The following is a 14,524-nucleotide window of genomic DNA, read 5'->3' as shown; positions in this document are numbered from 1 at the left end:
CAATCAAAATGTTGTTTTTACATTAATGAAAGAACATTTCATAAGCTACAACATACTGAAATATGGGAGAAAATTGGCAGAGGATAAGTGAGATACGCTCGAGTAAACTTGTAATTTGATGACGTCATTTTGAAAATTTACTTTTTTTACTTTATTAAGAAATTTGATATCTTTTAATCATTTTGTCAGCATTGCCTACCCATGAAATGACATGTACAACTCATCAGCTTTCAATATATGTAAAGAAAATGGGGGGTCACCGTCCATCCTGACGAGTAAAATCGGATTTAAAATTGGCAGTTTTTTGGCATAGTTGCACTGTATATCGCCATTGACGCTCGCGCGGAATTTCAACTTTGACGGCCCCGTATGACGTCATATTGAGTCGGATTGACTTGAAACGTGGTATAAATATTCCTTGACATTTCAGACATGCGATCAAAGTGAAAAAACTGGAAATTTCAATTGCATATGAGCTGTGCGTGCGTATATGCGCGCGCGCGTACGCGTCCGTCCGATTTTTTCAATTTTTCAAAAAATGCTCTAAATGGTCTGAAACGTGTGCAAAAAAAATTTGAGCTCGATTTGAGCATACAAATAATTCAACGCGCGCGTACGCGCACGTTTTAAAATATAGATGAATTTTGAGAATGTGAGTAGAATGCGCTTGACTTGAACTATATGTGACGTAAATTTGATTGAAAAATTCCTTTCCATTAATGAGATATGAATGAAAATGTGTTTTCATATAATGACGTCATAGTGACGTCACGGTCGACTGATCACAATGATTTTACAAGATTTGTCGTCTTTGGGTCACCATACATATATGCTATAAGTTTGACATTGATAGGCAATGCACTTTCTGAGCTAACCTCTGCACAACTTTTGGGGAGAAATAAAGAAAAACTAGAGATTGTAATTTGTCATCACTGACAAATTAAGGTGATCCGATTTTTTTTTAGTCAATGATTCGAGTCCTGATACTGCAAAGTCTCAGCTACAACATACTAAAATCTGAGAGAAATTCACTGAAGCATAAGTAAGATAGTGCTCGATAAAGAGAGTCATGTCAATTTTCACATCTAAAAAATTCCCTCCCTTAGAGATAACACGTCATAGCGAACATAGAAAAAGAAGTACATATGACCTTTGACCCCACTTTGCACAGACAAGATGGCATCTGAGCAAAAAGTGGTTATTTTATGAAATAATCCCTGTAACATGGTCTTTACGTGTGCAAAATATGGGAAAGATAGGACCTGTATTCACCAAGATACAGGATGAAACATCTATGACCTTTGACCCTAATTTACATACCCAAGATGGCGACTGATCAAGTACTTGTTATTTTATGAAATAATGTTCGTGACATGAACTAAACATATTCAAAATATGGTGGTGATAGGGGCTGTTTTTCTTGAGTTATTGCACATAAAGTTGCAAAAAGAAAGAAATATTTCAATACATCGAAGATAAACTTTAATTTCAACCAAGTTTTTTCACGTGATCCCGACAATGTATAAAAAACAGAGGGCACACTCACGATAGCCCTACGTCTCAGGTACAACATATTAAAATCTTAGAGAAATTCACCGAAGCATAAGTGAGCTAGTGCTCGTGTGCTCGATAAAGATAGTCATGTCAATTTTCATTTGCATAAAAATTGCACTCCCATAGAGATTACACGTAAACTGGTCAAATTTGACAAGGTTACCTTCAATCCATTTTTTCGAGGTAATGTCGTCATCGAATCAAAATTGTGTAATCACATAAATGAAAGAGCATTCCATAACCTACAACATATTGAAATTTGGGTGAAAATTGGGAAAGGATAAGTGAGATACGCTCGAGTAAACTTGAAATTTGATGACGTCATTTTGAAAATCTACTTTTTTTACTTTATTAAGAAATTTGATATCTTTTAATCATTTTGTTAGCTTTGCCAGCCCATGAAATGACATGTACAACTAATCAGCTTTCAGAATATGTAAAGAAAATGGGGGATCACCGTCCATCCTGACGAGTAAAATCCGATTTAAAATTGGCGGTTTTTTGGCATAGTTGCACTGTATATCGCCATTGACGCGCGCGCGGAATTTCAACTTTGACGGGCCCGCATGACGTCATATTGAGTTGGATTGATTTGAAACTTGGTAGAAATATTCCTTGACATTTCAGATATCCGATCTGAGTGAAAAAACGGGAAATTTCTATTGCATATTAGCTGTGCGTGCGTATATGCGCGCACGCGTACGCGTCCGTCCGATTTTTTCAATTTTTCAAAAAATGCTCCAAATGGTCTGAAACGTGTGCAAAAAATTTTGAGCTCGATTGGAGCATACAAATATTTGAACGCGCGCGTACGCGCACGTTTGAAGAGTACAGATGAATTTTGAGAACATGAGTAGAATTAACTTGATTCGAACTATATGTGAGGTAAATTTCATAGAAAAATTCCATTCCATTAATGAGATATGAATGAGAATGTGTTTTCATATAATGACGTCATAGTGACGTCATTTTCGACTGATCACTATGATTTTATTAGATCTGTCGTCTTTGGGACATGATACATATATGGTATAATTTTGACATTGATAGGATGAGGACTTTCTGAGCTAACCTCTACACAACATTTGAGGAGAAAAAACTTTTTTGTGACAACGGGAAGTTTAACACTAGAGATTGTAATTTGTCATCACTGACAAATTAAGGTGATCCGATTTTTTTTTTATCAATGATTCGAGTCCTGATCGCAATAGGCATGACCATACAAGTTTCATCTGTGTTTAGAGACATTGGCCGTGTGATGTTTGCATTCTCATTTAGAAAAGGGAGTCATATCTGCCATCTTTGGTACCAAATTCTGTATACACTGAATAACGAAGATACAGCAATGAATACATATGACCTTTGACCCACCTTTGCACTCCCAAGATTGCATCTGATGAAATAGTGGTTTTTTGTGAAATGATTCTCGCGACATCGTCTATACGTGTGGAAAATATGGGAAAGATAGGACAGGTATTCACTAAGATACAAGATGAAACATTTATGACCTTTGACCCTAATTTACATACCCAAGATGTTGTCTGATCTAGTAGTTGTTATTTTATGAAATAATGTACGAGACATGAACTAAACATGTGCAAAATATGGGGGTGATCAGGCGTGTTTTTCTTGAGTTATTGCAAAGAAAGTTGCAGAAAGAAAGAAATATCTCAATACATCGAAGATAAGCCTGAATTTCAACCCAATTTTTTGACGTGATTCCGACATCGTATGAAAAAACAAAGGGCACACTTACGGTAGGGTAAAGTCTCAGCTACAACATATTAAAATCTGGGAGAAATTTACCGAAGCTTAAGTGAGCTAGTGCTCGATAAAGATAGTCATGTCAATTTTCATTTCCAGAAAAACTGCACTCCCATAGAGATAACACGTAAACTGGTCAAATTTGACAAGATTACTTTTAATCCATTTTTACGAGGTGATACCATGATCCAATCAAAATATTGTAAATTTATGTTTGAAAGAACATTTAATAAGCTACATCATACTGAAATCTGGGTGAAAATTGACAAAGGACTAGTGAGATACGCTCGAATGAACTTGAAATTTGATGACGTCATTTTGAAAATTTACTTTTTTTACTTTATTAAGAAATTTGATATCTTTTAATCATTTTGTCAGCATTGCCACCCCATGAAATGACATGTACAACTCATCAGCTTTCAAAATATGTACAGAAAATGGAGGGTCACCGTCCATCCTGACGAGTAAAATCGGATTTAAAATTGGCAGTTTTTTGGCATAGTTGTACTGTATATCGCCATTGACGCGCGCGCGGAATTTCAACTTTGATGGGCCCGTATGACCTCATATTGAGTCGGATTGACTTGAAACTTGGTAGAAATATTCCTTGACATTTCAGGCAGCCGATAAGTGTGAAAAAACGGGAAATTTCTATTGCATATGAGCTGTGCGTGCGTATATGAGCGCGCGCGTACGCGTCCGTCCAATTTTTTCAATTTTTCAAAAAATGCTCTAAATGATCTGAAACGTGTGCAAAAAAATTTTGAGCTCGATTGGAGCATACAAATATTTTAACGCGCGCGTACGCGCACGTTTGAAGAGTACAGATGAATTTTGAGAACATGAGTAGAATCAGCTTGATTCGAACTATATGTGAGGTAAATTTCATAGAAAAATTCCATTCCATTAATGAGATATGAATGAGAATGTGTTTTCATATAATGACGTCATAGTGACGTCACTTTCGACTGATCACTATGATTTTATTAGATCTGTCGTCTTTGGGACATGATACATATATGGTATAATTTTGACATTGATAGGATAAGGACTTTCTGAGCTAACCTCTACACAACATTTGAGGAGAAAGAACTTTTTTGTGACAACGGGAAGTTTAACACTAGAGATTGTAATTTGTCATCACTGACAAATTAAGGTGATCCGATTTTTTTTATCAATGATTCGAGTCCTGATCGCAATAGGCATGACCATACAAGTTTCATCTCTGTTTAGAGACATTGGCCGTGTGATGTTTGCATTCTCATTTAGAAAAGGGAGTCATATCTGCCATCTTTGGTACCAAATTCTGTATACACTGAATAACGAAGATACAGCAATGAATACATATGACCTTTGACCCACCTTTGCACTCCCAAGATTGCATCTGATGAAATAGTGGTTATTTTGTGAAATGATTCTCGCGACATCGTCTATACGTGTGAAAAATATGGGAAAGATAGGACAGGTATTCACTAAGATACAAGATGAAACATTTATGACCTTTGACCCTAATTTACATACCCAAGATGTTGTCCGATCTAGTAGTTGTTATTTTATGAAATAATGTACGAGACATGAACTAAACATGTGCAAAATATGGGGGTGATAGGGCGTGTTTTTCTTGAGTTATTGCAAAGAAAGTTGCAGAAAGAAAGAAATATCTCAATACGTAGAAGATAACTTTAATTTCAACCAATTTTTTATCGTCATCCCGACATCGTATGAAAAAACAAAGGAAACAAAACGATAGCGCAAAGTCTCAGCTACAACATATTAAAATCTGGGAGAAATTCACCGAAGGGTAAGTGAGCTAGTGCTCGATAAAGACAATCATGTCAATTTTCACATTAAAGAAAATTCCCTCCCATAGAGATAACACGTCATAACGAAGATACAAAAAGAAGTACATATGACCTTTGACCTCAATTTGTACAGACAAAATGGCATCTGAGTAAAAAGTGGTTATTTTGTGAAATGATCCTTGTAACATGGTCTTTGCGTATGCAAAATATGGGAAAGATAGGACATGTATTCACTAAGATACAGGGTGAAACACTTATGACCTTTGACCCTAATTTACATACCCAAGATGGTGTCCGATCAAGTAGTTGTTATTTTATGAAATAATTCACGTGACATGAACTAAACATGTGCAAAATATGGAAGTGATAGAGGCCGTTTTTCTTGAGTTATTGCAAAGAAAGTTGCAGAAAGAAAGAAATATCTCAATACATCGAAGATAAGCCTGAATTTCAACCCAATTTTTTGACGTGATTCTGACATCGTATGAAAAAACAAAGTGCACACTTACGGTAGCGTAAAGTCTCAGCTACAACATATTAAAATCTGGGAGAAATTTACCGAAGCTTAAGTGAGCTAGTGCTCGATAAAGATAGTCATGTCAATTTTCATTTCCAGAAAAACTGCACTCCCATAGAGATAACACGTAAACTGGTCAAATTTGACAAGGTTACTTTCACTACATTTTTACGAGGTGATACCGTTATCCAATCAAAATTTTGTAATTCTATGTTTGAAAGAACATTAAATAAGTTACAACATACTGAAATCTGGGTGAAAATTGACAAAGGACTAGTGAGATACGCTCGAATGAACTTGAAATTTGATGACGTCATTTTGAAAATTTACTTTTTTTACTTTATTAAGAAATTTGCTATCTTTTAATCATTTTGTCAGCATTGCCACCCCATGAAATGACATGTACAACTCATCAGCTTTCAAAATATGTACAGAAAATGGGGGGTCACCGTCCATCCTGACGAGTAAAATCGGATTTAAAATTGGCAGTTTTTTGGCATAGTTGCACTGTATATCGCCATTGACGCGCGCGCGGAATTTCAACTTTGACGGGCCCGTATGACGTCATATTGAGTCGGATTGATTTGAAACTTGGTATAAATATTCCTTAACATTTCAGACATTCGATCAAAGTGAAAAAACTGGAAATTTCAATTGCACATGAGCTGTGCGTGCGTATATGCGCGCGCGCGTACGCGTCCGTCCGATTTTTTCAATTTTTCAAAAAATGCTCCAAATGGTCTGAAACGTGTGCAAAAAAATTTTGAGCTCGATTGGAGCATACAAATATTTCAACGCGCGCGTACGCGCACGTTTTAAGAGAAAATATGAATTTTGAGAACAAGAGTAGAATGCGCATAATTTGAAATATATGTGACGTAAATTTCATTGAAAAATTTCATTCCATTAATGAGATATGATTGAGAATGTGTTTTCATATAATGACGTCATAGTGACGTCACGGTCCACTGATCACAATGATACATTAGATTTGTCGTCTTTGGGACATGATGCATACATGGTATAATTTTGAAATTGATAGGCAGCGGACTTTCTGAGCTAACCTCTGCACAACTTTTGCGGAGAAATAAAGAAAGAAAGAAGAAGAAAGAATCCGTACAGATACAGAAGGTGATCCGAAGGATACTCGGATCACCTAAAGCTGGTGACGCCCCTGCAGCATGCAGGTTACAACACCGGCGGAGGATCATAGAATGCATCTTTCGACTGGAATGGTGGTGTAATCTCTTCTGGAAACCACTCGGCTAGTGGTCGACGCAGCTCGAAGCTGGTCGAGTTTAAAGTGCGCCATCTATTGACAAATACTATACATAACGGGTACGATCAAAAACAGCGTCTGCTCACTCGACCGATGTCTTACCACTCCACACGCAGTACGTACACGTGTGTGATTGGGAAAACCACGTTAAACACATAGACTCTACACAAGTTTTAGTGGCTGTGAGGTTCGACGTCGTTGCTGAGAAAGAGGTCCTATTTTCCTATTCCAGAGGGTATTACAACTCCTAAGAACGCAATGGTAATTACAGTATTATTTTCTGAGAAAAGTTCTCCTTTGCAGGTACAGGTCTTTACCGTGCGAATTGAAATAGGGTAGGCATACGGAATTTCTAACTGTAGCGTTATAAACTTTATATGTAGAAAGCAAGCCCCACTCAGCTGAGCTAACAATAACATTATGTTAGCTGGTTAGGTTGTAAATCTATTAAACGTGTTAAAATAGATACTCTTGTAAATTTTACTGTTGTGTGCTGTAGACTTATATGATCGTGAAGAACATGAACATACTGGCCTGAATCTTTGACATGGTCACACTCTGTCTCCTGCTTTACTGATGTAAAATTTACTCCACTGGGCACTGTTGCTATGCTATTAAACCTTGACCGAAAGATCGGTCTGTATCTGTCCGTCGGGGAATGTTCCGCGGAGACTGCGTCTGGCTTCACGGATCCCCTCCGTATACAGACCGAAGTCAATGATCCCAGCTCCTGTGTGGAGCAACGCGCACAGATCAAACGTTACAATAAACCAAATTTCAGACAGCTTTTTTACATTCAAACAAGTTTGACATGACATGACACATTATGCAGCAATATTTGGGGTTAATTTCTCACATTGTGCAATCGAAATACTCACAGTAACTCGGTTATAATGCAGAAATTTTATCCATATCGCAACATCGCCGTTCGCTAACCGTAAGTTGCCATTTTGAATCTGTAAACCAATCACATGCGACTTACGTGTTTTAGTAAAAAAAACACGTAGAAACTACCTCGCATGTGATTGGCTAATAGATTCATACTGTATGTTTCTGCAGTTTGAACGTGACGACGCGACGGGCTGGTTGATGTGTGTTTTACGTTGAAAATTCTACCGAAATGTTGGATTATTCATTGATCTGTAGTGTAGTCTATTCTTGGATAGTTGATATAACTATACAAGCTTAAATTTGCCGACCTAGGGCCGTGAATTAGACGCAATTGAGAAGGGTGAGGTACCTCACCCAATTTTCGATAGAGACAGTGGTTAAGAATATCCACACAGCAATGGGTACTGGAACCTTGCGTCTGTCTACGGAGGACAGCGTTAATGGCAAAGTATAAAAGAGTCCTTCGGACAGACGGATCTTTCTGTCTATGCTAACCATGCCATTATGTCACGATTGTCGCAACTGATCTTATGTATGATGTGGCTAAGCTAAATTAAGAATGTCGGAGGCAGAGCAGTGTTTAAATCTTACAACAAAGTTGTGTGTGAGTGTGTGAATGCAGTCTTGAGCATCTACAATTTGTATGGGGGGGGGGGGGGGGGGGGGTCCCATCCTTAGATGTGGAAAATTGTCATGCTGAATATAGAATAGGGTATGGTAGGTGTTCAACACACCGACCGGGTCCATATCAACCGACCGCGCACTATAATGGCATTGCACGAACAGAAAGAAAATGTACGCATGGGACTACGCGCAACGGTGTTCGATTCTTCACTGGGCTACGCTACCGAGTAAAATGAGGCGAAAACAAATAAGTATTCCCTCTAAATTAACGAAATTTAGCAAAATCGAATAAGATTTATCCTGTAACTACATATAACTAGGCCTACCTTTGCTGACTCGTTGTTAGATGTAGAGTATCCTTCCGTAATGAATTTGACGATTTTGACCGCAAAATTGTCACCGCCGCTAGTACGATCGTGCACACATGTTACACATACACATGACATAATTATTTTGTCGCCCGCTACGACCGTACGAGTTGAAGCAGAAACGAGAAATGAATGTGAAAAAACAAACTGACTCATCTAATTTATTTCAATTACGATGAAAAGTTTCCTAATGAAAATCAATTCAAATTCATCAAACAGTCCTTCAAAAGTAATATCGAAGGATTCAAAATATATTCAAATATTATTGGGGAAAAATGACGGCTAGAAAAAAACAGCGGCCTGTCGAAAAAACGCATCTAAGTGCCCTTTATACGTATTGTGAGGGTTGGTTGAAATGAACAGGGCAACTGAGAGCGGAAAAAATGACACCCCATGCGTTCGAAGCCGCCATCTAGAGCGCGTACCTCAGATCGCATTTTCAGTGCGCGCTTGTGAATCCGGAGTATTTTCTCCACACGTGAGTAAAATTTCAGGCAAATTGTGAGATTTTTCATGTTTCTATTGATAGAAAAACGTTAGGTGGCCGGTATTATGAACACCCAACCATACCTACTTGTACTCTGCTCCCCTTATTGGCCTTACCCTTAGCCCATTCGGTCCAGAATTCAGTCACTCATCACTAATCCATTAGCCAGCAAATTGTATTGTCACAACACACACAAATCACATCATTTCACATACTGGCACTGTCGTTCACATAATAAGGAAAGTCCCTTGCCTTAGTCACCTCCAAAATCCATCCCAAATCCAAATTTTGCCGTCAAAAAATGCAGAATCGGCACAACTTTTCCAAAGCGCACATGAATTAACTCCAGTATAAAGAATCAGGGTTGCTGAAAAAGCACTTATCACGAGCTTAGAGTGTGATAATATCTGCCAAAATGGAAAAGAAAAGCAAATTCTCCAAATGAACGTGCTGATGCAGTGACTTATGGGTTGAATGCGTGTCAGTGGCCTTGGACGTGCATAACGCCTGGCCAAATTCAGATCGCGTTGACAGGATTCTGGTTGGTTAACATAGAAATATATATTTGGATTTTCTGAAATTCTGTATTGAGATAAAGGAAGTTTGATATATTTAACATACATCGTTAAAGACATGGTTTTGCATGTACTATTTTAGTTTTAAAGAATAGTGCAGAAAAGCTCAGATGACGAAATTCTGGTAGTTTTACCCTACACTTTTAGATTGACAGATTTCTGAATATTTCATCAGAAGTGCGCACCAGGAGATTTGTCACTTCGGTTCCAAAAATGCAAAAGTTCCCTTGTGTGGGAGGGGATATCTCCTTCATTAACCCTTTGCCTTGTCTCCATACATTTTAGTACATTTTGGGTATGGACAATTTCCCAAATTCCATCTAAAAATATGTTTATGAGACATTTTTATTTGAATTCTAAAAACGCAAAAGCTCTCTTGTGTGCAGGGACATTGATCCTGGAGGTCAAGGGGAGCAGTTGCATATAATTTGGCCCCCAAATAATTCCCAAGATGTGGAAAATTTTCTGGCTTTTTTTTTTAAATAGAAAACTGTCCACATATTATTTCACCCAGTAGATGTCTATGCACCAGATCATTAAATTTTACTTCTGAAAATGCAAAATCTCCCTCATGAGGGAGGGATGGTAAATGTATAGAAAATAGGAAAACTGTCTAGAATAGTTATTAGAATTTACAATGCGTACTCACGTTTTTAGGAGCTGAGGATTGTACGTAAACTAGAGAATGATAGAAATTCAGGTGAGATTTCAAAGCAGAAGTCATTGCTGGTGCTAGAGCTGATTGACTCACTATAAAGCTAACATGCACTTGACAGGCCACCGTGTTGACTCGATATACTGTACTAAGTACACAGCAAAATGTAATGTTACATGCATGATCTGTCTGTGTTCGTACTGAGTTTGCAAATTTAAATTGCGTTCTTTACTAGTATACAGTGTACAGTTCATAGTGGCTGAGCGTGCATTTGTCTCTCGACAATACACGTACATGCTGCCCTACAATAGGTAAGTGATCGTGAATGACGTGATTGATGCCAAAAAGAATGAAGCAAGAGGGATACTACTCTGATGACATCATCAATGGTAAAATAGTTCCGTCCAAATCGGCTTGATTTTCTTTATTGTCAATTTACTAGAGTTATCTTGATTTATAGAGAGCTCTGTTTTCTTCCAAAACCACTCAATTTTCTAACAGAATTGTGTGGTCAGGCTACTTTTTGACAGCTGTTCCATTTCCTTGCTATATTTTGGGCCCCCAGACCACAGCGAAGACAAATCCGGGCTGAAATTAATCTCTTGAGGAGAACAGCAAGTGGCTCTATACATTCTTAAGTGCTTAAATATGCTAATTTATGTGACACAAAGCTAGTATTCTGTAATTTCCCCTCCATGCTTGAATTGAAGGCACTTGAAAGTCACATTCAAAGCACTGAATACTGAATAATATAACCTGCTGTATATCTTCTGTTCTCTTTCCTTTGACAGGCACACACTATTTTACTCATCCAACCCGGGGAGGTTGCAGATACAAGAACCTACACAGATTACAACTCTGTCAGGGAATGCATGGAAGGTGAGACTGTTTGAACTAAATAAAAAAAAATAACAGAAAGGTTTATAAAGAAACAGGTGTTGGAGTAGCTTTCAAATGGGGCAGGCATATTCACACACTGTGTATGCATGCAGTGATGTGTGATGCACGTGGGAGCGTATGAAATAATGATAGTGCCATGTAGGGCCTACTGTAAATACTCCAAATATTTCAGGAGGTTTTTATTTTTGCGAATTTCGTGAGTCTGGTGCTATTTACGAAATTAAAGATGCGCGAAAATATTGACTCTGATCCCGATGTGATAGTGACGTACGCGTATACACTTCTTAGTTCAGTACAGGACTCCATGATCGCAAATTTAACCAGTCGCGATGTCGTCGGGAATACCTGATTCACGAAAATTTAGACTTGCAAAATATATGGCGTATACATTGTACAGTAGTTTAGGGCGATTTTAAACAATGAGAACAACAACCTTGATTTTGATATTGTTTTTATGAAGAAGGATATAATGATATTATCAGGTACAAGTAAACTTTGAAGTATTTGATGCTTGGACAGATTTAAGTGCTACGTGTAGGAGGAAAGTGTTTCCAGACTTGTCTACATAATCGTAATTAGGGAATAACATTAAGAGTAATACAGTCATGAAGATCAGTGAAACTTTGCCAAAAAGGAAGACATCATCATGATTTTAGTGTCGGTAGATGGCTGCATTTACCATCTTATAAACTACAATGTACTGAATGTTTGAATAACCTTAGTACACCAATGTGTAAACTCAAACATTTAAGTGAAAATTTGTCCATGTTCAAATATCACAAAGGAATAAATAAATGCACAAAGACTTCAGGCAGTCTTTATATCATGAATACACTGCACCATGGCTTTTGAAGACACCGTCTGCCAGTGCTTCAGGAGTATGTACCAGTAGTGATTATACAACACATAGAAAAATACCTATCACAGTAGCTACTGCATAGAGCCTTTCTTCAATGACCGCCAGTCTATAACGACCAGATTTTGTGTTTAGCTTGAGTTGTCATTTTAGACAGGTTTGACTATTTCTATGTCATTTCTGCTTTCATTTTCATATTTTTGTTACAGGAATCTGCAGAATCTTTGAGGAACACCTGAAGAGGCTTCACCCCAACAGTCCTTCCATCACATACGACATCAGTGAGCTGTTTGAGTTCATCGACAACCTCACAGATTTGAGCTGCTTAATGTAAGTGGTAGCAGAACAAACTTGTTCGTTCATTTTCAAAAGAGCAAGTAGGAAGACGTGTAAAGATGATAGATCTTGTAAAATTATTGCAGATCTCTGTAAAGTTGTTGAGTTCTCCTGGAACAAATAACAGTAATGAAGTGATGATGTCACTGTCTCTTGTTATAGCTTGGGTTGGAACCGGGTGCGAGCATGGTTAATATGGGGCCAAGTGAGGTTGTGCAGAACCAGTTTCCATGGCGATGAATGGCTATGACATCACACTTTGCTACTCTATAGAGTCACCTGGTCCAATCTGTGAATGCTGTTGTTGCTATAAACCATGCTTGCACCTGGTTCCAATGCAAGCTATAACAAAAGACTGTGACATCAGCACTTGGTATTCTATACAGACTGCAAAACATAAATACACAGCGGTATGTCATGACACATATTATCTTTGAAATCATCTGTGTGTATGAAGTGAAAGTTCATATCCAGTGATTGATCCACATATCTGAAAGTAAAAGTAATGTTTGCACTTCCTCAGATTTTTTTTCTTCTATCGATTGAGCTGTTGCTACATTTCTCTGTTTACAGCATTTGTTTTTGGAAACTTCACGAGAGTGAAAAAACTTGCAGCCCCACTCAAAGTTATTCGAGTGATGCTCTGTTATCGCATGTGTACACTTTATTTAAAAAACAAACACTTTGCTAGTATATATTAAAAGCAATAAGAATATTGTTTGAAAGATACTTTGTATCTGTGGAGTATATTATGTCTTTGCACAAAATGGATTCATATTTGCAACTTTCTTTTCAGTCTTGATACAGTAGACTCCCATTATAACAGAGTCCTCGGGACTTTTCTTTGGTTATATCAAAATTTAGTTATAACTGAACAAATAAACAATAAAAAAAAAAATAGAGGATAATGTTGTGGCGTGAATTTTATTTTGTTGTATCTGGAATTTCGTTATAACCATGTTCTTTATAACAGGAGTGCACTGTACCTTGTTCTTGTCCCACAGCTTTCAGCCCACTGCAAACATGTATGTCCCCGTCAACAAAGACTGGATTAAGGAGAAAATCTACCTGACCCTCAGAAAGCAGGCAGCAAAGTGACGCAGATGAAAACCCATGAAGCGTGACACTGGAGCATGAAAGCAAATTTGGGAACATGCGCTTTGATGAGACTCTACTCCAGAGACAATGCTTTTTTGTAACGGAATCCAGAGTGATGCCTTTGTTGGACGTGTCAACAACAAGAAGATTTGAAACGAGGGGGACCCCCAAGGAAGGAACCGGCTACACAAGCTTGTGATGGCAGTGAAATCACTTCAACCCCATGCAAATTTAGAATGTGAGATGCTAGCGAAGTGATTTCCTGTTCAGTTCTTGATGGCATCTGCAGCCATTTCATTAGTTTTCTTCACTCCAAATATTTTGACCTTGTCTGCTGCAATTTCATCACGCACCAGATTATTCTTGTATGCTTTTTTGAATACGAATCCACTGTGAGCAAAATCCTCTTTTTTTGTGGTGAAAATTTTAAGGCCAAAAGAGTTCTGTGATGATGTATGTTTGTACAATTTCTTTATTCATTATGATCATCATTTTTTGTGGTTATTAGAGCTTGGTTAGAAGAAATTTCACAGTATGAAAAACAAATCTTTGCTCAGTATGATATGATGTTTGTGTTTGATTGTTTGTAGACAGTCTGTATTCTCTTTAAGCTCTAAACAGTAAGATGAAAACTGTTTGAAGCAGCTGATTCTAATATGGTGGCCGATCTTAGTGCCATGGTATCCCCTGCACTACGCAAAGGTTAAGAAAGCACAGACATATGTTAACATTATAAACTATACACATACTCATGAGATGGAATAGAACTACGATGTGGTGCTGTTCACTTCATCATCAAAACTGTGTAATAGTCAATA

The 14,524-nt window shown here is 37.7% G+C and overlaps 1 protein-coding gene across 1 annotated transcript; it reads left to right on the top strand.

The window, feature by feature from the left end:
- The first annotated feature begins 7,051 nt into the window (after nt 1-7,051).
- On the top strand, nt 7,052-14,097 carry LOC139745133 (enhancer of rudimentary homolog). The gene is made up of 4 exons (XM_071655556.1): nt 7,052-7,177; nt 11,308-11,395; nt 12,482-12,602; nt 13,613-14,097. Exons 1-4 carry the CDS (start codon nt 7,175-7,177, stop codon nt 13,704-13,706), a joined length of 306 nt encoding a protein of 101 aa, XP_071511657.1. The 5' UTR covers nt 7,052-7,174; the 3' UTR covers nt 13,707-14,097.
- Nucleotides 14,098-14,524: the final 427 nt, after the last annotated feature.

Source organism: Diadema antillarum, unplaced genomic scaffold (assembly GCF_040938485.1).
Source record: "Diadema antillarum isolate AM-2024a unplaced genomic scaffold, OU_Dant_1.0 scf00000036, whole genome shotgun sequence".
NCBI classification, from domain to species: domain Eukaryota; kingdom Metazoa; phylum Echinodermata; class Echinoidea; order Diadematoida; family Diadematidae; genus Diadema; species Diadema antillarum.
The sequence above is the reverse complement of the archived record's forward strand: the minus strand, read 5'-3'. Positions and strand labels throughout refer to the sequence as shown.

What these genes read in the sequence shown, in the direction of transcription:
- LOC139745133 (XM_071655556.1), top strand. An exon ending in TGTCAGGGAATGCATGGAAG is followed by an intron (nt 11,396 to 12,481) that starts GTGAGACTGTTT and finishes TTTTTGTTACAG; the next exon opens with GAATCTGCAGAATCTTTGAG. An exon ending in ACAGATTTGAGCTGCTTAAT is followed by an intron (nt 12,603 to 13,612) that starts GTAAGTGGTAGC and finishes CTTGTCCCACAG; the next exon opens with CTTTCAGCCCACTGCAAACA.